Source organism: Meleagris gallopavo, chromosome 8 (genome assembly GCF_000146605.3).
Source record: "Meleagris gallopavo isolate NT-WF06-2002-E0010 breed Aviagen turkey brand Nicholas breeding stock chromosome 8, Turkey_5.1, whole genome shotgun sequence".
Taxonomy (NCBI): Eukaryota; Metazoa; Chordata; class Aves; order Galliformes; family Phasianidae; genus Meleagris; species Meleagris gallopavo.
The window spans coordinates 11,271,925-11,293,589 of NC_015018.2; the positions used below are offsets into that span (position 1 = coordinate 11,271,925).

General features: G+C 41.9%; 1 protein-coding gene across 3 annotated transcripts; it reads left to right on the forward strand.

Moving 5' to 3' along the window:
- The first annotated feature begins 4,615 nt into the window (after positions 1-4,615).
- Positions 4,616-21,408, forward strand: MCU (mitochondrial calcium uniporter). 3 transcript variants are annotated; one of them, XM_019617560.1, is made up of 8 exons: positions 4,616-4,642; positions 7,798-7,867; positions 12,492-12,662; positions 13,812-13,916; positions 16,014-16,174; positions 16,642-16,846; positions 18,249-18,364; positions 19,463-21,408. In XM_019617560.1, exons 1-8 carry the CDS (start codon positions 4,631-4,633, stop codon positions 19,577-19,579), a joined length of 957 nt encoding a protein of 318 aa, XP_019473105.1. In that variant the 5' UTR covers positions 4,616-4,630; the 3' UTR covers positions 19,580-21,408. The 3 variants fall into 3 exon arrangements, with proteins under 3 accessions (XP_019473105.1, XP_010712624.1, XP_019473104.1); XM_010714322.1 differs by lacking the exon at positions 4,616-4,642 and adding an exon at positions 7,568-7,594 and having other exon boundaries at positions 19,459-21,408; XM_019617559.1 differs by lacking the exon at positions 4,616-4,642 and adding an exon at positions 7,568-7,594.
- Positions 21,409-21,665: the final 257 nt, after the last annotated feature.

Below are 21,665 nucleotides of genomic sequence, written 5' to 3' on the forward strand. Positions count from 1 at the left end.
TGTTCAGTTTTGTAGTACAGTAATTCTATGCAGGAGATGTTGAAATGAATAGCTTTAAGCTAGCTATTGGGAGATGCTGTTAGAATAATTCATTTCCTCAAAAATCAATTAAATCCTTTTGATCTCCAAGTCTACTCCTTACCTTTCTGGAAATGGCTGATGGTGAAGTGGCTGGTGGAGGCACTGTAGTCCCTCAAGCCCATTCTCTGCCCAGGTCAGGTTTTGAGGGGCAGCGTCGCAGTTATTGGAAGCTCACCTCCTCCAGAGGAGCAGGTCCAAAGCAGCTTCTCCCTGCACTTACTGGTCAGGCTGATTGCTGTTGTGAAAGCTGTAGAAATAGAGCTAATGAGCCTTCTTGAAGCCATACCTAAAATAAAATAGATAGGGTTCTGTATGCCTGTTCCTTGTGTGGTATGGAAGGGGTAAACCCCACTTTTATTTCTCTTCCTCTTGTAGAGGGGACGGGTGAGATGAACTTTTAGAATTCTGAGTGGGAAGCCTCTGGAGCTGAATCTAACATACTGTTTTATGTCAGATTCAAAATGAGCGTGTGCTTTTACTGCCCTTGATTCGTACACCAAAAACGTGCTCCTGCAAGATTTTTCACTTGCTTAATTTGTGCTTAGCTGCCTTTTCTAGGCAGGCACAATGTCTAGTGAAAAGATGTCAAGCATCCACTCTTCATCAAATGAAAGAATTTTCTAGGGCCTTGTGATCAGATTAGCAAAAGGACTGATTTTTACTGATAGTACCTGGAAGTAATGTGAATTTGAATGTAGGAAGCAAAGAAGCATTTCATGCTGGGCGCCCTAAGCTTTGGTATGTTTCACAGAATAAACTTGGCCAATACTAATTGGTATCGGGTATTTGTAACCACTTACTGAAACCATGGGTTTTGTCTTAGGACCTGCACCTCTGAATGTGAGAATATCTGAAATATTTGCCCAGAAGTGCCAGATAAGTTTTGGCTTCCCCTACCTAAGTGCCTCATGAGGGATCCAGTGCTAAAGCCAAGTAGGTGGCTGAGCTCCTTTGGGAGGGAGGAGGTTTGTCTTTCGCACTCGGACTGACCTGATGTGACTTTGTGGGTGCAAAGGAGCTGCCTCATGCTGCCTGAGGCTCTCCTCAGCCGCAGCTACTTGAGTTTCTCTGCCAGTTTGTTTTGTGAACTGAAGCCATGAAAGGTTAGCGGAGTTCTTTCTTTCCTGAAGGAAAATGAGCAGGGAATGGGTGCCGTGAGACTCCTCCAGCACTGCGATGCGAAGGACTGCTGAGGCCTGCAGGACGCTGTACCTCAGAGTTTGCGCTTTCTCTGAGGCTGTACTGATGCTGGTGCTGGCCTGGAAGTCTGCAGGAGCCTGCTGTTTCTTCTTAAGAACTGAAAGCAGGGGTCCCTCATTCTTGAATTGATTTCCCTGGAAAACCTGGAAAAAAGTGCGAGTTTGCTCCTCCTAGGTGTGCATTGAGACAGAGAGAATTCCCTTGCACTTGTGGGAATTCCACTCAATAACTCAGCTTATTGTTTCACTCCTGATCCTGTAAATGCCAGGGTATGCCAGTAGGCGTTTCCTCACCAGGAAGCTCATCCTGCCTTTATGCAGAATCACAGCAAGGTGGGAGAAGAGGGGAAGGAGCTTATCTGCGAGCTGGCTCTTATGCAGGGAATTGTCACATGTGGTTAGGTAAGACCTAGAGACAAAAACAAACAACAGTGAACTGCTGTGCAAAAATCAATCTGATCCCATCCGTCTGCCTATACCGTTCTCAGATCTCAGTGGCTGAAGAAGGCAGTCATGCAGCAGAAGAAAACCAAAATTAGTGGCATCAAAGCTAAACAAATTGGTAAACTGTTTCTTAAACTAACTGTGGGAGTCCCTTTAATTTGAGGAGAGTTAACAGAACAGTATTTGAGTAATGAGTTGAGAAAAATTCCACTTTGCCTTACCTTTGTGTTCAGGTTGCAAAGGTGATGCAGGCTTTAAACATGGAACGGTATTTTGTTAGCTTTCACTTGCATTTTGAAAGCCTGAAAAACAGAATTAAATTCTCAGGTTTGTTTTGTGGGTTTTTTTTTTCCTAGTAACCATGAGTGCTGTACTGAAAAAATAGAGTTCAAACCAGTCTTCTCCAGAAAAGCAAAAATATTGCAAACATGAATCCATGAGCTGGCATCACAAACTGCATGGGAAATGTTCCAGCCCCAATCTCTGGCTGCTCAAGGTAGAAATGTTCGTGGGAGGCTGAGAAGGAAGGAGTACGGTGGTCTGGAGTACTGTGGTTATGTCTCAGGTCAAGTAGGAATAGCGTAACACTCTGCAAGCTGTTGGCAGTTGCAATAAAATTATCCTGAGGATTTTTGTTGTCTGGGGGGGAGGAGAGTGGGACATTGAAAGCATCAGGAAAGCACCTGTTCAAAAGCTACAGGGGCTGCTTGACCAAAGTGCTTAACGTGTCCGTTAAACTTTACCTTGCCTCACCTCGCTTTCTTGCTCCTGCACTCAGAGGCTCTATCAAAGTTACTGCTAGCAGTGATGTTCCCATTACAAAACTCATCGTTGCAGCATCTCCACAGCAGCAGTAATGCTGTGAGAGAGGTGCAACAAAGAACAGGGAGGAGCTGCTTCATCCTCTTAAAATCTCCTCCTCCCTCCTACCCCCACCTCTTCCTGAATACCTGTGCCTTTGGAGGCAGATGGGCAGAGGAAGCAGGATCAGAGGGGAGTATTTATAGCTCACCTCCTGTTTGTGTTCCTCTCCTAGCAGATGTGATGTAGTTCTGTCCTAACCCTAGGAGAAGAGAAAATTCAGACAGGAATGAGCAGAGTGGTTAACCGAGGACCATTTGCTCATGTGTAGGTCGTACCAAGTGCTTCAGAATGCCAAGATTAACACTTCCTACATCTCGCTGGCATTGCCTCCTCTCTGTCCATCTCCTCGGCCCAATTTAAAAATAAATACAGAAAACAGTGGTGTTGTTCAGGCTGGTTCTCGTGTACTTGACCTTCATCCACAGAAGCATTGCCCTGTGGAGGCAGTGGGTGCAATGTGTTCTTTCTGAGGCAAAATCTGACTTTGTGAGTGGGATATGAGAGAGGATGTGCTTGGTAAAGAGAAAGAAATGATTTCAAACCAGTGGGATTTGGTCAGCTTCCTGGAGATGAGCTGGATGGTGAGAATGGCAGTGAGGACTTTTCTTCCCTGCCACATTCCAGTCTGTGCTCAAATGATTGGCATTGTTGCTGCAGGGCATCAAAAATTTGTAGGCTGAGCAGTTCTCCTGCAACAGTAAGGGCTGCGTCAGGGTGGCAGAGCGTACTTTATGGTACGCCATGCTCTCAAACAGAAGCACACCGTGTTCCTTAGAGGAAATGTTTCATGTAATATTTCCTGTGTGGACATCTCCGAAGCTGTAGCAGCAGTAAGTCGGAGGAAGCCTTCCATACAAGGTTACTCTTATCTGTTGAACAAGTACAATTGTAAATTGCCATTTCTAAATCTGAGAGAAGTCCTGGAAGCAGGCCGTGGAGCCCAGATGTCTGGGAAGAGTGGAGGTGGAAAAGAAGACGAAAAAAGCTCTCTGATGCCAGACTGACCCATTTCTATCTTTTCAGAAGGCCCTGAGGAGTCCAGGAGGGTGAGAAGAGGCATGCACAGGAGCAGGGCTGTGCTGGCTGAGGCAGCGGTGTGGCATTATGCTGTGGGCCTGGCTGCTTGCTGGGCCGGGGGGGAGGGGGGAAGGGAACTGCTGGAGAGGGGTTATCTCATCCTGATGACCCCACTTCTCACATTTTGAGTCTGAGCTACAATTTCAGAGCCAGCTTTGGTATAAAGACCTGAAATGGCCTTGTCTGTGCTTAGAGCCTTGCAGTGGTTTGTACATGAGGGACTTCCCTTGCAGAACTTGTTTCAATAGCTGCAGTTCGGCAAGGCTGCCCTCAGCCAGTTCTAGAACATCTGGGGAGTTTCTGGAGGGTTCCTGTAGTCCCTCCCCAGGTTGAAGCTGAGCCCCTCAGTGAGGATGTTGGTTCCACCCCTGTGGAACTGAGAAAAGGACAAGAATGCTGAGAAAGAGAGGAATGAGAGTAAAAGAGAAGTGCGATGAGCAGCCCTGTGAGCCCTTTGGTAACCTACACCTTACATTTCTGCTCAGAACACCATTTTCACTCTGTCTACTCTGGGTTGCAAAAACACATTGGTGTAAGGGGAGAGCAAAGTGTGAGGGCAGGACCAATGACTTAGAATAGAAGCACCATTTGAGAGATATTGGAACATCACAGGCTGAACATAGAAAGAAAGGGTCAAGAAAGGGAGCTCTTCTGGGGTGGTTGGATGCGACAGGTGTGATAGCTCAGGGAAGCTTGCAGCAACTTTTGTTGCTGATATGCAGGGTAGGAGGTTTACTGAGCTGTCGTAGTTATTTTTTTTTTTGGTGCTGTGACAGTGAGGAGAGAGAAATAGCAGCTGGGAAGGTGAGCTTCACCTGTGGCTTGAGGCAGCTTCTGCAGAAGGAGGCCCCTTGTTAGTGGGTGATGCAGCTGGTGCTTGCAAATGTACCTTTTTAATTTCTCAGCGTGTGAATTTGTTACACAGACAAGGCTCTATTTCACAGAAGCTCTGCACATGACAGTTAATGGCACTCCAGGTAATGACTTAGCAGCATGTTTTACTTATGTTTTAGATGCACCTTTTAATCTTTTGCTTTTTTTTTTTTTTGATAACTCTTCTCTGACTGCAGTCACCCTTTGGAGACTTAGTACTCTTCCTTTCGTTTGCTAATTATACAACATGCAGAAGGTGAGCTCTGCCAGATTGCTCCCTCCTTTCTTTCAGGAGCGTACTTGCTGGCCCCTAAAAGGGTGATTTTTCCAGCTTTGATTAACTTTGTTGCTGGTGTAGATTTGAACTAACTAGTCAGACCTTTAGAGATGCTGGTGTTTTACTTTCAGGTTGTCTGATGTAGGCCCTGACAAGGCAGGAGAGAAAGCATTATTCTAGACAAAGGGCTGTTGGTGGGATTTTATTTTGGTTGTTATTGTTGTTTTTAACTCTTGCTCTTTCGTTCTGGGAGTGTAACCCTGTAACCCGTGTAACCCTGAGCCTCCTACCAACACTAAGACAGGAGAGGAAGAATTGAATGGATGCAAGAAGTGAATTCCTGCTCATGCTGTGCTTGGGCACATAATGTCGTGAAGTTACTTAGAGCTCCTCATTTCAGTATTGCTTTTCAGACCCAGAGTACCACTTGCTTTGGAAGTCTCAGCTGAAACCTCTCTGTGGTTATTCCACACTTTGAAGCAGTGAACTGTTGATGGTCTGCAGGTGGTGAGATCAAGTCAGCCAAGCTTGAAACAAGTTACTCTCCACCACCCTGTACTTACTTTGATCCAAAACTTCAACCTTCTGTCATAGTTGCTGTTGAATTGCAGGCATAGGATAAAAGGTTCTGACATTTTTCGCCAACCCTGTTTGAAAACGGTAGCTGCCCTTCAAGAATAAAAATGATCGCTTATTCCTTAAGCATGCCCCGATCTGGGATGACAGGAGATGATGTTTAGGTCTCTGCTGAGTTTGTGTTCATTTGTTCCTCTTTTTTTACTCTAACTAGTGGAGATTGTTTCCCTAGCTAGGAGATTTCTGACAGCAGCATCATAAGGCACAGTTCAGATCTGCCACAGTGACAGATAGGAGTAGTTTAACCGGTATCTCCTTGTCTAAAACGTAGTGCTGGTTACTGCTGTGTGGCTGATGAGAGAAATGGTCTGAGACATTAAGCCTGGGGATGCCTCAGCCTTTTTGTTAGTCAGCTGACATGCCCTGTTTTTCAACCCATTTTGCCTTTTCCCGTTCTTGCCTGTATTATTTGAAGGCAGGGAGACTAGAGCTTATGCCTGTCAAATGCTCATGGCCTTAAGGTAAATTTGTTGCAGATGCTAGCTGATAATGTCTTTCAGTTATATAGCTATTTTGTGGTGAGATAAAACTGGGTTTGGTGCGTTTGAGGATTTTCTGAGAGCAGCTAGTAAAATGTATGGGCTGCTGTGCAAATGTGGTAGGAAGACAGGCTCCTGGTGAGCGGTATTTCAGAAATAATGGTTGCTGTTATGCAAAAGGGAGAAGGAAAGCAGTGAGAAGCAGCTCTGCCACATGATTGGATGAAATAAATATGAAAATGGGCCTTTGGGAAAGTGTTTACACAGACCATTCTGTGTCCCACTTACTGTAATATCTGGTGTGATTTTTTTTTTTTGGTAGGAGAATAACAATTGAAATTAAGGATTCAAATAGGAAAAGGTCTGTTGGTTGTGGGGCTTTTTGTTTGAATTTCCAGATGTTTCACCTTCTCAGGTACCACTTGATTCTGAGTTCAAGCTCAAAACTGGCTTCACGGTGTAATAGTGATTCCAAGACAGTACCTTGACTTGCCTGAAATGCATGCCTGCATGTGTGGTTAGTTTGTTTATTCATATTTAAAACATCATTTTTTCATGTTGAGTAGATTCCTTTGTTGCTTTGTAGTTGCATACGAGTGTTTATCAGTTCAGAAGACTTGTTTTCAAATGTCAGAAGGCAAATTTGTGTTGTGGTTCCCAGAGTACAGGTGTTTTATGTATGTTACATTTTCCAACTGTTACATTTTCAAAACATGCAGTTTCTCACTTGTGTGCAGTTGCAGCTGTTTAAAGCTGAGCTCTCCTTTGCTGTAAACTACTTACCTCGATTGTGGGAAGCTGAAAATGCAGTTGCAGCAAGAAGCAAAATTGAAAATGACTTCAGTGATTTTCATTGTCAGGACTGAATGGAGCATAAATACAGCACGAAATAGAGCAAGTTTCCAGAGCTGTCAGAGCGTTGACCTCCTGGGCACAGGCCCTGACTGTAAGACTGATGTAGCTGTGGGACTATCCTGGATTTCTGGAGCAAGCTTCAGAAGAAAACCGTAGTAGTAAAGATAGTTGAAATAAGTTACTGAAAGTATCTTCATAAATAATCAACAGCATGGGTTTTGTTTGCAGGCTTCCATCAGAAATGTTCTTGAAGCAAACCCTATCTGTGGGCTGCATTCATAGAAATGCAGACTTGGCAGCTGAATTTTTGGTGATCATTGACTGTATACCACTGTGGGCAGATAGAGCTCAGCAGCAGCTCTCATTCTGTTCTATAATGCAGCTCCTGCTTGCCAGAATTGTAATTTTACTGGGTGGATGTGCTGGTTCATGTGTAACCAATCTAAAATAACATCTTAGCAGACAGATCTTAAATAGACCTCAAATTGGTCTGATTGCCTGTTTTTATGAACGAATTAGTCCCTTACCAAGGCTGAAGAATGTAAGAGCCATTCATGCACTTTCTTTTTCCATTAGACTTACTCCTTCTATAGCTCAGTATCAGGGTTTTTGTTTCTGACTCAGACAAATTGTTCTATGCCCAGGTGTGTTTGCTACTTGTATCTTAGTTTGGTTTCCCCCTCTGTAAGGAGGAGGGAAAATAAGTAGTTCAGCAGAGAAAACAACCAAGGAGAATGAAGCTCCTAATCAAGAACTCCCTCATTCTTCACCACTTTACACTCAGAGCGTTGAGAGCGATGCTCGTAGAGGTGAGCCTGGCCGAGGGGAGAGCCGTGCTGGGAGGCAGATGGCAGAGCTGGGGCCGTTCCCGCAGGTGCTCCGGGCTGGCGGTGCTAGGAGGAAATGCCCAGCGCAGGCAGTAGGGTGGGGGGGCAGGAGGCGGCTGTGGGCTGTGATTCTGTCAGGCAGCGCGACTCAACGTTTGTCCTTTTGCTGTGCTTGTGTTTTCTAGGTGCATCAGAGGCTTTCTCCTTGGCAGAGTGTGAGAGTGGTCTATTGCAGTACGGTAGTGCCCTCTGATGGTGAGTGACGCAGAGAAACTCTGGGCTCGCTTTTGGCTGAAGTCGTGTTGCTGACCCCCTTTCTGGTTGAGTCTTTGCTGACTAGGAGGTAATCCCATTTTTGAACTGAGAAAGTGACAGAACAAAGTCAGACAAGAAGAATCAAGGAAACGGTCAACTTCTCTAATAACTGCCCTTATAGAACTGGACAGGCTTTACAGTGAAGGATTTTATTGCATTTAATTGTCCAAAGCTTTCGTCAGGCATCTTCCTGATGTGTGGCCTTGGGGTCCTTGTTTCAAGATACTGTGTGCCTTGTTAACTTGCGTGTAATGAAAATGTACTTCATCCCAGGCACTTGAGTGGTTGAAAGCACTCTGTCTGCTGCGGTAAGTTGTGAAGCCACGGCAGTTTTGTTCCTTTATTTAAATTCTGGGACAGCTCTAGCATTAAGCCTTTTCTGATAAGGTTGTCATAACATAAAGCGAAGGAATGTACTGCTGAGGTAGGTGGAACTTTAAAAAAATCTCAGTATGTGAAATGCAAAGAGGAAACAAACAGCTTTGAGATAACTGCCTGCTTAACATTTGCTTGCTGCGAACAGAGACTGGAGTGCTTATGCTGACTGACACAAGCAGTTAGTGGATCCTCTTACCATTAAGGCTTGTTAATAAAGCCTGAAAGCTAACAAAGTAAAGGGCTCTGCTGCAATTGCTTCCCCTGCTGGGGATAGTGACTGTGTGCAAAAACAAAGGGAACAGGACTGCTGTGGAGAACTGATAGTAATTGAACTGGAAGGCTTAAACAAGTAGAAGAGTAGGAGACGAATACAAAGTTGAGAGAATAATCTGTGTATAGCTACTTGCCTGATTTGATTGTTATATATTGCCTGAATTTCTTGTTATATTATGCTTGAATATTTTCCTTGTTACTTTTTCCAATAACTTTGTGTTTACCAGCAGTGTGTGTTCAATACGGATTTCTCTTTTGTCCATACCTTTTTTTTTTTTCTTATAGCTTTATAAAGTGCTCAAGACCCCTGTTACTGGAGCACATACGCTTCAAAACTGTGGTGCATGGATGGGATTCATACCTCAAAGCAAGCTCATGTTTAGTATAGCATGTAAAGCTTCTAAAATCCGCCTTGGTCTTCTTTAGCAGTGCTCCTGGCCAGGTTGTAGGTTGTCCGTAAACTTAAGTGCTTGTATACAATTACTTGTACATGCATTTAAATAGTGGCCTGAAACTTGATCAGTAATGATTAGCCCAAGTATTCTCTCTAAACTGCAAATAAGTGAATGAAGCATTTTGACACCGCACTGATTAGAATTCTATAAATATGATGGAAATGTTATATTAAATACATGTATTGTATAAGTAGTTTTGGTCATTTTCCTCTTGCAGACCATTCATAGCACTGTCAGAGCAGAAGGAAGCAAAGCACATAGCCATATTGCCAGTTAATAACTTTTAATGGAGCTCTGTTATTCCTTGTTAGGTGTGTATTATTGACAAGTCCTTCAGGTGTTCTATTTACTGTTGTTTTGGTTTTGTTTTTAAACTTCCTTCTGAGCTCTTCCCTCTTCAATGGTAAAGTGGTAAAAACTGGACCAGACTTCTTGTGTGGGGAATGATGAGAGGATCAAACTGCAATTGTAGACTTTAGTACCAGTGAATTAAGCTAGATAAAGACTTCTACAAGCTTCTTGTAAGGAAAAAATAAGACAGCTGTAATTCTGGGCTTGCTGAGCCTGTCCTCAGAAGGAAACAATTAGGACTATAATGCTTCCCTTAAGCTGTTGAAGCTAAGAGATTTTGTGCATGCTACTGCTAATGGAAACTGTTGGTACAGTCTGACCTATTGCATCTGTCACTGTGGTCTCCATCTCCATCTGGGTTGTGAAGAGTTAAAATGTCACCAGACTGGGGCTATGTTTGCTTTCTTCACAACTGGCCTCACAGAACTGGGCTGCTGGCTTGCACCAACAGGATGAACGGAAAAGAGTTGGTGTAAATGCTCTTCTCGCCTATTCTACAGTAAACTTGCTCACTGCCTGTGTGATCAAGGTAGCATTTTAAGTTGTTTCTTGTGTCAAGTGAGTTCTCTGCAGCAGTCGTGTAGTTATATAAGCAGTACATAAGTTAACATTGTGTGTGCTGTTCACAGAATCAATGAAGTCAATACCTAAGTAGCTGTTATAAGCTTCTAAATGTGTTGATCCTACCTTATATAGAGAAATCACAAGGGTGAGTTGATGCTGATTTATTTCTTACCAGCCTCTTTCTCAAATACTTGAGTCAAAGACAGCGAAATCTGATGGCTGGTGTCACAACAGCTGCTGATATGGAGCTTGAAATTCTGTCTAACTGTCCAAATAAACTGGCAGTGCTTTATTTTTTCAATAAATATCTTACTGAATTTTAAGAATCGAAACAGTAATGCTACTGAAATCCTGTCAGGTGTGTCAGAGTCTTGTGAATAAGTTTTCATCCCTTTCCAAGTTGTCAGACTTCTTGACATGCTTTAGTCATTTTTTGATATCCATATCTGGTCACTTCTACCTAGTCTTAACGATGGCATGAGGACATCTCTGTCAGCACTAGATAGCAATCTCCTAGAAGAGTGGAGAAAGCCTTAGTATGCTTCATTCAAATTGTGAAGGTGTGTGATGGTAAGCTAAAAGCCTGACTGTGTCCCTCTTGTAGTGTAATAATGTGATACATTGTGTAGCTTTTTTCAACATCTGAGAGTCTCCTTTTTCAAAAAAAATATTGCCCCAAGATGTGTCCCAATATGCAAATTACATATTACTGTTACAAACGAGTTCATCATCTGATGGCAGGTAACTCAAAGGGGAGGTATGAAGGCTCTCGTGGCAGAGCTTTCTAAATAGCAGAATGCTGAGAATCTTAACTTCGCTTCTCTTCTACTTGCTCTGAATTTTCTGGCCAGCTGGTTTTTGTGTTGGTTTTTGTGTTAGTTGCTTGACTAGTAGTCAGTACAGGAATTAGATGAGTTAAGGTATGCAGGCTACTCTGAAAGTAATGTCTCTTATTATTTTTCTGTGGAAACTGCAACAGATACAGAGAGCAAAACAACACTTAGATGCAGCTAATTCTCAGCTACAAAACACTTTTTCAACATAGTCACTGCCATCACCTACACGTTTTCACCAGAGATGAACAAGAGTTTGCATGCTGAGGTCATAACTGTCTGCGCCAGTGGAAGTGACCCACAGTTGCTTCAGCTGAAACACAGCACCCAGAGCCTCGCTGTGCTCACATCTGCTGTTTGATCTCCATGAGTGTTCAGCAAACATCAATGAATGTCAGTGGGTACCATTATGTCCGCATGGAAGAATTCAGTTCCACGCTTTGGCTTCATACACGCTTCCATAATAGACTCCGTTTGCTCAGACTGCCCCTGTGCTGCCATCTATTGCACAGCAACAAAATGGAACAGGATACTGGTGGGAAGATTTAGCCTTTACTTCTGTACCACCACTGTGTGTCTGACGTCATGGGCCAACAGAATAAAATGGGAAGCATTAGTTTTGGAGCAGCCCTTATAGACGGTGTGGTTTGTGCTGCTGGCCAAAACTGCAGCAGGTGGAAATACCAGGTGTAGTGTGGGTGGTGTGACTGCACAATCCCTGAGGCACACTTGTCAACAAAAGTGACAGTACATTTTTACGTAAGAAAAAAAACATGCAACAATTCCAAGTGAATCGTTTTTAGGTGTGCTCACTATAACTTAACAATTGCTACAATTGAGGAGATTTTTGACTGCCCGTGACTCAGTAAAGGGCTTAGAGAAGTGAACTTCTAACTTTTCAACATATGGGTATCCTGAAGTGCCTGGAGTGGGTTGTCTTTCTGGCAGTAAGATAGTAACTAGCTTACAGTTCATACAGATCACCGTGATAAATTCTAGGAAGGTGCACTGAAATCCTTGAGAACACTTTTGAAAAAGCTCCTGACAACACTAAGGAAATGGAAAAGATGGTTTTATCTATGCTGAAGAAATAATGTCTGTCTTCTGAAGTACAGAGTGTATTGATCCCATGAATTTTAAATGAAGCGACCTTGAAACTTAAACTCAGAGTGCTGTTCCTACAACCTCATACTCCTGATGGCTCTCTTAAATATTTGTTGCTTCAGGACAAAGAGCAGGAAACTGGAATTTAACAAGAATAAAAGGATTTGAAGTAAGCTTTCCTTGATATTTCCTAATGTATACCACCTGCCTTTGTCTTTTGGGCCGTAAATCCCTCTAAATAGTGCATGGATTGGTCTTGCACAGTCTGAGACACTTTGGTTCTCAAAATCTAACCAATACGTGCCGCGCTGCCTTTGCTATGAAGGTGATTGTACTTAAACTAAATAAATACCTTCTTTTACTTTTCCGTGAATCTCTGAGAGTGTAACACATACTGCCAAGTAAAATGGAGTGAAAAACTCTAACGTCCCTTAGGGTATTTTTTGTTTCTGAAGGACATTGGTAGATAGTGAGCTGAAAATTTACTTTGCTTTCTGTTCAGCTTGTAACCGTTTTATCTCTGTCTCCGTGGGACAAATACAGAACTACTATGAGAAGATCTGCTTATTTTTAAGGATAACTTTATTTTCATCTTATTTCTTATAGAAGTGACGGTGGTTTACCAAAATGGCTTACCTGTGATTTCTGTGAATCTTCCATCTCGGCGTGAACGTTGCCAGTTCACGCTTAAGCCGATCTCAGACTCCGTTGGTGTGTTCTTACAGCAGCTGCAAGCAGAGGACCGAGGAATTGATCGGGTTGCGATCTACTCAGCAGGTACTCCTGTTTACAAACGAATTGATTTACTTGCCAGATATTTTTATCTAGCCGTTCACTTCTTGAGTAAAAGCTTGATATGGTGTGGGTTCTCAAACGTTCCCAAGAAAGTGGAAACATCGTTTCTGGAGTAGGAATGTTCCACTAACTGACTCTGGTGTCAGATCTGTCAAGAAAATCTAATTGTAGTGTGAAAGAGGAGGAAAATGTTTCTTAACGCTTAGCTTCAGCCTTGAAGATTCTCTCACCGTAAAGACATTGTCTTTGTTGCATCTCTATTTGCAGTTTGAATGACTTACACATAGTGAATGTAGTGGTAGCCTGTGCTGCAAATTTACACCAACATACTGGGGGGATTTCTGTTTGATGCAATTGATAACACAGAGTTTATATTCAGAATGCATGTTGCTATGTGACAAGGAAGTGAAAAAATTATAAGCCTGTGTTCACACTACTTATAGCATGTAAGCAGCTGCTCTCGGTGGTTTTGTCTGAAAGCCTTAATTCTGCCAAGGTCCTGTTTTTATCTCTATTGGGACTGATGTCCATATTTCAGGTGAGTTTCCAAGTGTTTAATCTGAAGGTACGGGTTGCCTGTATAGAGTTGCTAATCAATTTGTAGGGAACTAGGTGTGAACGGTGGTACAAGGGAATGAATTTCTTACTTATCTATGAATGCTGTTATGTTTCACTTAATGGCTTATTTCAGTGTTTTGCTCAATTACTATGCATCTGTTAGTCATCAAAGCTCTGGGACATTATTAGAACATCTTATGAGAGTCTATCCAAGTGGTTGAAAGTCCTGGCCCGAGAGAGATGTTTATTAGGTTAATGAAGTCAAAACTGTCCAATACTGGAGATGGAAATAATCATCTGTAGTGTTTGTGGGAAGGAGCGAAGGTCCCTTAAGTGGATTGCATTGCTTAAGTTTGGTAAAACATTCAAGCTGCGGAGATGAGAGGAACTGCCTTTACCAATTTAGAAAGCAGCTTCATCATAGCTCATCGTGGGCTTGCCCTGCAAATTCTCTTTGCCTGGCTCCAAAAAGTGTTGTCTGCAGGAAAATGTTGAAGTCCAAAAGTCAGATATGAGATAATGTTACGACTTGTTTAGGTCATTGCACTAATGAGTTGTTTATTTGCCTTACAGATGGCACCCGTGTTGCTTCCTCCACGGGCATAGATTTGCTTCTACTGGATGACTTCAAACTGATCATCAATGACATCACGTATCATGTTAGACCACCAAAGAGAGGTAAATCAGCCTGGTTCTTATAAACTTTGTAAAATCGTTTCAGTAGTCAGTTGATAGTGAAAACGACTTAATGTACATGTTTGAGAATGTGAAGTATTTTTGAAGGAAACCTTGCAGTTTGTAATTCTACCCGTGCAGTCTAATTTAGCTGTATCTGAATAGTCATAAAGTAATGATGAAAAGCATATATTCATTCCGTTCAAGGCTGTTATTCCCCATAAGAGGAATAAATAAATAAATGAAGGGAAAAGTAATCTAATAGTTTTAACTTACTATGAGATAGCTGAATACAAAATGAGAATTAGCCTGAAACTTATGTTAGCTGATTTAGAAGAATAATTCTCTTGTTTGACAGTGAAGATTGGTACTTCGAAAGTTGGAAATGAAAAATCAGTTGTAGTGTGTTATTGTTCACAATGTAGAAATACTATCAAAATTTTTTAACTTTTTTCTGATGATTCAGGGATCTGTATGCTTAGCATGCAGGAACACCAATTTTGGGAGTGCAGCATTGGATGCGGTGCCAGTTCTTTCCTACGTTAGGCTGACCTCTGCTAGAGGTGGTTTTTCTCTAGTCTCCTTACAACCACTGTAAGAGAACTTTTCATGAAGACTTGGGTATTTAACTTACTTGTGGAACCACCCAAAGACTGTTGTTCTCTCTCACCCCCTGTGCACTGTATCCTGCATGTAGTGTTTTTGCACACTTAAGATGTTATAAGCCAGAGAAGTGGAGTGAGGATTTGAACACAACATCTTATCCACTGTTGTCCCAGGGCAAGCCAATTCGTATGTCCCACCCAGCTACTGCTGGAGAGAGCCAGGTCTGTGTCAAGGAGCTGATATCATCTTGGTTAACTCGTTTTCATGATATACCCACAGTGTGCTCAGGGATCACCTAGGTTACATGGAATTGCTGCCTCTGATTCATTTGCCTAGGAGATTTCTATAGTTAGCTTGTATTAAAATTTGTGCCTGTAAATAGGCTCTTAGATTAGTTCTGTTCAACTTCTTAGATATTGCTTTTCCATTTTAACACAATCACTTTGTGTATATTGAAATGTAAGTGCCAGGACAGAGTACCTTTAAATACTAAGGACCTCTTAATGATGACTTCATAAGCTCGCAAAGGTTCTTTTTCTTCACAGCGGTATAGAAGCTGCTTAGATGGGAATGGGCGGTGTTTGCCTATGCCTACCATTTGCCTTGGCACACACTGCTGAGTCATTTCTTTCTCCGGGTATGCTAGTGTTAAAGCTCAAGCTATTAGGAGTCAAACTCTTCCGTTTGTTGTTCAGGTACAGCCCAAGTTTACCCTTCCCAGAATGTGAGTTGCTGCACATTTTCTGTTAGTGTTGATAAAATGGTACTTAAGACAACCTAAGGTTCAAGCCAAGGAATGCTACAGTTTTTTAGTATTTTGATTTTAATTGACTGATGTTGAGATTTTTTGCTTCAAACTTAGTTTTTCCATATGGAGTATGTAATTCAGTACTGCTAGTCACAACTTCTTTGTAACCTGGAATCCTTTTTGTATTGAAGTATAGGATTACAGACCGTTCCAGTTAGCAGCCATGTTGCTGTCTTAAATGTAGTGAGAGAGGCTTTTGTTACTCTTAGGCAGCTCAATAGCAGGTTTGTCCACTGTGTGTTGGGAAACAATTCCAGGCATCAGTACTTGGAGTAATTATAAGACTGCGTGTTCTGAGGCTGCTAACCTAAGATAAACGGCTGCCATTGTCAGTGAGTACAATTTGCAGTCTGAATTCTGACTGTTTCTTGACAGCTGGTGCAGGGGATCGTACTAGTGGTTCATTTGTCTTTGAATCTTGCATACAGGTATGGATCTAAAGCAGCTGATGATTTCTAGTAAACTACTAGTATACATCTTCATGTTCCTCTCACACTTTTGGAATATCCAATAATAAAGCCTAATTTACTTTTGAAGATGTTGCATTGTGCATGGAGTTCTTCCAAAAGCTTTTGTGTTGAAAAGATTGTTCCAAGTGCTTCCTCCGCAAAACAATAGCAGCTTCTGAAGAGTGTGTAAGGAGTTCTGTGGATAAATGCACACAAAGCAGTCTTTTTCTTTCCTAGAGCTCTTAAGCCATGAGAACGCAACCACGCTGAATGATGTCAAGACACTGGTTCAGCAATTGTACACTGCCTTGTGCATCGAGGAGCACCAGCTGAACAAAGAGAAGGAGCTGATAGGGAGACTAGAGGAATTGAAGGAGCAGCTAGCACCACTAGAAAAAGTGAGAAACTTCTCATGGTATTTTACTTTATCCTCCAAATGCATGCTCAATTTATTTCTATGTTTTCATTAAGCCCTAACATGCTTCAAGTATGTAGTTTTTTCAAGTAGTTTTAAAACAACTGAAGGAAAATTTGCCACTTCATATATCAAACCACATCTGTTTCTGATGTCTGCAGAAATATTGTTTCCTTCCTCTGTAATAAGAAATGAGCCTGTTATTGCAGACTGAGGCTCTCGTTCAACAGAACATTTGTGAACATAGAGATAGAAGAACCTTTACGAAGTGTCCAAAATATACTCGGAGTAAAATAGGGGTGACTGCGAGATACTGATAGAAAAGAAGTCTAAAGTTGTCTATGCAACCTCGACTTGGTTATGTCACAATGTTGCATTAAATACAGGTGTTATTTTTACATTATCTCTTAATGATATCAACTCTTTTTTTTTTTAACCTGTTTTTGGCAGGTAAGGTTGGAGCTCAGCAGGAAAGCAGAGAAGAGGACAACCTTGGTGTTGTGGGGAGGGCTGGCCTACATGGCCACTCAGTTTGGGATTCTGGCCCGCCTCACCTGGTGGGAGTACTCTTGGGACATTATGGAACCAGTCACCTATTTCATCACCTATGGTAGTGCCATGGCAATGTATGCTTATTTCGTAATGACTCGCCAGGTAGGACTCGTTGTGCTGACATCGATGCTTCAATAGAAGACTTTATTTGAACTCTACTCCCCAGGAAAATAGCAAAATCATGCCCTCTGGAAGTTACTTTGCCTCTTTCTAACCCTATTGGAGCTTATGATGGGCCTTTTATGGTGCTGGTCCTCACTCATTTCCTGGTTGTGTAACCATAAACGTTCATCAGCATCCTCTGACTGCTTCAGCTATTCAGGTTCATTCACTGACAGTGGTTTCTGCATGTATGCGCACACGCTGATTTGCACCAGGGCCTGTAAGTGTTGTGACTTACCAGCCCAAATAATCTGAGATACCTTCTGAATTTCAGGGAAGAACACATCTCCAAAATGAGTTGTTAACTTTTTCTGAAGTGACAAGAAAGGCTCAAAAATCATTTTAGGAATACCTTTTGTTCACGTGTCTCATAGATCTGGTCTCCTAACCAAATGAAGCAGCTACGTTTGAATGCATGCTTCTTGGTGCAGTTCCAGATTCATTGACTAGCAGGCTCACTCTCTTCAAAAACTAGACCTGCTCTAATATTGCCAAACCTTTGCACAGAACAGATCTATGCTTTTCTGGGTTCCTGTAGTTGTGACAGACGATCTGTCTATCTATCCACTATCTGTGCAGATTTCTCTTATGTGATTTGTCTCACCATTCCCATTGAAATGAAATAATCCCAGGGAGTAAGGGCTCAGTCTCTGCTGTTGCAAGACCACTAGAATAAGTGCTGTGTGTATTCCAGCACAGTGTTCCAGGGCTCTGCTGTCACTTAAGGGGCTGAACACGTTTGCCTTTGTCACAATATTTTTTTGGTACAGTTGTAACTTAACGTACTGAGTTCAAATATGGCAGAAAACGTCATCATCTGTATCAGCTAGAATTTATTTGCCAGACTTGAAATCTCATTGTGTCGGAAGTCTGAAAACAGCTTTTTTCTACCTGACAGCCTGATCGTTGCACGCGTGTCAGATGGAAGCTGTGTGATAAGCCAGTGCAAGGGAAAGTTAATTTCAGCAGGCAGACTTGTGTTGAGGCTATGTGGGATTTGGTGTTAACAGCTCTGCTGCTTAGGTTTATCTGTGCTCCAAAAAGTTGTGACTTCTTGCAATAGAATATCGCTAGAAAAGCTGTGGTATTGGACTCCTATTCTTGCCTTTTGCCCTTCTGATTCTTTCAGTGATTCTGCTGAAGGGAGGTGGACAAGAGACTGCGTGGGAGCCTAGCTACCACCTAGTGACACCCCAGCTCAGTGGCAGAGAGCTTAGTCAATGCTGTCTGGTTTTGTGCCTTAACCATCAGAAGCTAACTTCCAGAACACATCTGATATGTACTGTACTGATAGTATCCCATGGTGTGATGCTTTTTTCTTACCTTCTTTTTTTTTTTTTTTTAGTATGTTTATCCAGATGCAAGAGACAGACAGTACTTACTATTTTTCCATAAAGGAGCCAAAAAGTCACGATTTGATCTAGAGAAATACAATCAACTCAAGGATGCAATTGCTCAGGTAATAAGAGATTTTTCCATAGATAAGGCAAATTACTGCTCGTGAGTTCATCTGGTATTAATAGATGCACCTCAGACAAGAATGGTTCTTAGGTTTTTCAGCCTATTTTCTTGTCACAGCTCCAGTGCAATCACTGAATTAGCTTTGATGTGCCCAGGAATAGAACAGCTAAAAGTGTAAATCAACATGAAACAGTTCCCTGTATCTGTCTGTAACGGCCTTTTTAGAGACTGCTAGCAAATTTTGAGTTGCTTCAGGCACTTCATGCCTCAAAGGAGCCTAATTCCAAGAGTTGCTTTCTTCTCAGTTCCTACGTACCAGATGGATTTAGTGAGGGCTGAAAACTTGCATCTATTCAGTTTGTTTCTCCCTCACAGCAATTCAGTGCACTGAATTGAAGACCTGGAAAATACTGCTCAAAAGAGTTTCATTGTTAGAAGTGATGGCAAATTTCTTGTAGGGGAAGATACTTTGGCAGCAAGACTGTTCTCAGTGTGGGATCTGATAAACAGAAGAGTTGAGCAGAGATATTTCTCCTCATTTTTGAGAGACTTTCTATTAAAAGAAGGCAAGAGCAGGAAAAGCAGACCTACCACTTTCTCTCTCCACTTTCTTATTCTTCTGTATCACTGTTTATTTTCGGGCTCTGGAAATGACAATGTAGGATATCCAAGGCAAGATGGATTATCCCTCTTTTGGAGAAGGAGAGCAGAGAGCTCTTTTGTGAAGAGCAGAGAAAGATCAGAGCAAGACTATGTGAAAGACTGAAGGTTTTCTTATGTTATTCAATACTGATTGTCTTAGTCATTCCCATCAATCTAGCTCTTATTAAAACAAAAAAGTTCAAGGGGATCAGTTCTTTCCTACCATATTCCTTCTGAAGTGGTTGCATGTTAGCAAGTTCATAGAAGTACAGTGCAAGAGTCTTGAACTGATAGAAATGGTTTTCTCGGATCTGAGCCTGTGACTTTTTCTTCCCTTCCAGGCAGGAAAAATGAGAAAATACATAAATTATTTCCAATTTAGAAAGGGGTTTGGGGTTGGGGAAAGGTGTATTGGGAGCCTCTTCTTTATAATTTTTATTTTACTTTTAGGCAGAATTGGACCTTAAGAGGCTTCGAGATCCACTGCAGGTTCACCTGCCCATCCAGCAAATTGATGAAAAGGACTGATCCGCAAAGAAGCTCTGAACTCTGGCAAAAAACCTGTTCATAGCTCTTGCCTTTTAAATTAAAGCATTGCAGGTGGAAGCTGGGAGGTGGTGTGTGGGTGGAGGGTTTTTGGTTGGCTTTTTTTTTTTAACCTTTAATCAAGATAAAGGACTGTAAGGGGAAATCTCTTAAATTTGAAGATGGGCACTGTGGAATGTTAGTTCTGAAGAGGGCTTGGCAAATAGTCATATTTAAAACTGTGTGAATGGCAATTGTGTACAAATACAGGATGGGGGGGGTTCATGAAAAGAATGTAATGCTGGGATAGGGATGTCTTCTTCCAGCTCTGCAGAGTCTGCCTCTTGATAAGACACCAGCAGCCTGCTTAGCTTTTTAAAGTTTCCTTTACCTGATTCAGTTCTCTCTTTCTCTCTTAACAAAAAATAAAAGGGAAAAAAAAAAAGAACAAAGAATCCACGCCACCTGGAGATATGGCTGGTGATCAGATCTTGCGCTCCACCGCCATTAACACGCACACTTCTGATCAGACCTGGTCTCTTTTATAAAGTTACTACAAGACTGCTTTCTACTGGAAAACCGTGAGCTTTCCCTCCCCAGCCCTGTCCCATGTGCTCCGTTGACTTCCTCCTTTGCTTATTTGTAGCACAGACTGATTGTGAGCCAAGTGAGAGAAGGAACAAGTTCTCCTTTGGGCATTTGATAATTGGTATTTTGGAATATTCCATAATAAATATATAAACTTGTGTCCCAATGCCCTTGAGTTCCTTCTAGAAATAAATGGCAGCATTGCATGAGAGTTATAATAATCAGTCTTACGGGAGGGAGATTCCCCTCTTCTTATACCAGATCTGATAGCCACCTGGACTATGGAATTATGAAGGCTTAAGGGATTATGAAGCTGTCTCAGAATCATGACTCCTGCTTAGCTGAACAGCTTTGGAATGTGATATAATTAAACTTTATATTTGATTGTATAATGGAATGAAAGGTCTCATGGTCAAAGCATTTTCCTCACCCAAAGGCTTTTTGAAAGCCCAGGGCTCTAACAGTGCAAGACACATAACTGCTTCAGTTCTTCAGCACTTCCCCTACTTAAGTAGCTTTAAATGACCCACAGGTCATGATTTCAAAGGGTTGGCTAATGACATCTCTTGTTCTTAGCTAAAAGAAATGGAGGAAGGAAAATCAACCCATTGCCCTCTCTTCTAGCCAAGCAGATAGAACTCATATTTATTCAAAGCCGGTCAGTCTATTTAGCATCCTACTGATAAATATTGTGGAGACAGGATGAAGGTGGGAGAAGGGCACTAAGCTTTATATACAGAAAAGTTTGCTGCTTTTTTGAAATTTCACTACTGTTTCTCACTGTGTCATAGAAAGAAGCTTCTGTTTTTGGTTGTTTCTTTTTTTGAGAACTGTTTAAAAAAAAAAAAACCTGCAACAGAAGTCAAATCATGTTAAGCAGATGCCAGGTGCCTTGCAGATGTGGAAATACAGCTGGGATTGCTGCCTATTCTCACTCAATGGCATGTTGGACCGAATGGGTGCATGTTTCTAGTTTTTTTTTCTCCCTTCCCCCTTTCCTCTGTCTTTCAGTTTAATTACATTGTGAGATTATTTTTTATCTGTTATATCTTGTTTGTGTGATGAGTTTTAAAGGGGGGAAAAAAATGAACACAATCCTGTAGCTGAATCCATAGTGTGTGTGTTTGGGATGAGGGGGAGGGAGCATGGAGAAAAGTCCTTCTTTAAGAAAACACAAAAAACACACACAAAAAAACCTGAAAATGTGTAAAATCCTGTATCATTTATGAAATATGTATAAAAGAGCAATGTACTTCTGGAACAATAAATAACTATTCAATTTTTGAATCGGTGCTCTTGAATAACATCACTTTCCCCAGATATATATTGTATGTGTGGCAGCCATCTCCTGAGTTTCCTCCATTTCTTTTTGTTTAGGTGGTTTCTTCCTGACTTTAACATCACTGAGGCCACATGGTGCAGATAATAGCTTTCCTGAAGAAGCTTGGATGGAGATCTTGCTGCCATATCTAGCTGCATAACACAGGGATCTCAAGAGCAATCGAGGTGGTGAGGTAGAAGTAGAGATGTTTGGTCTAACAAAG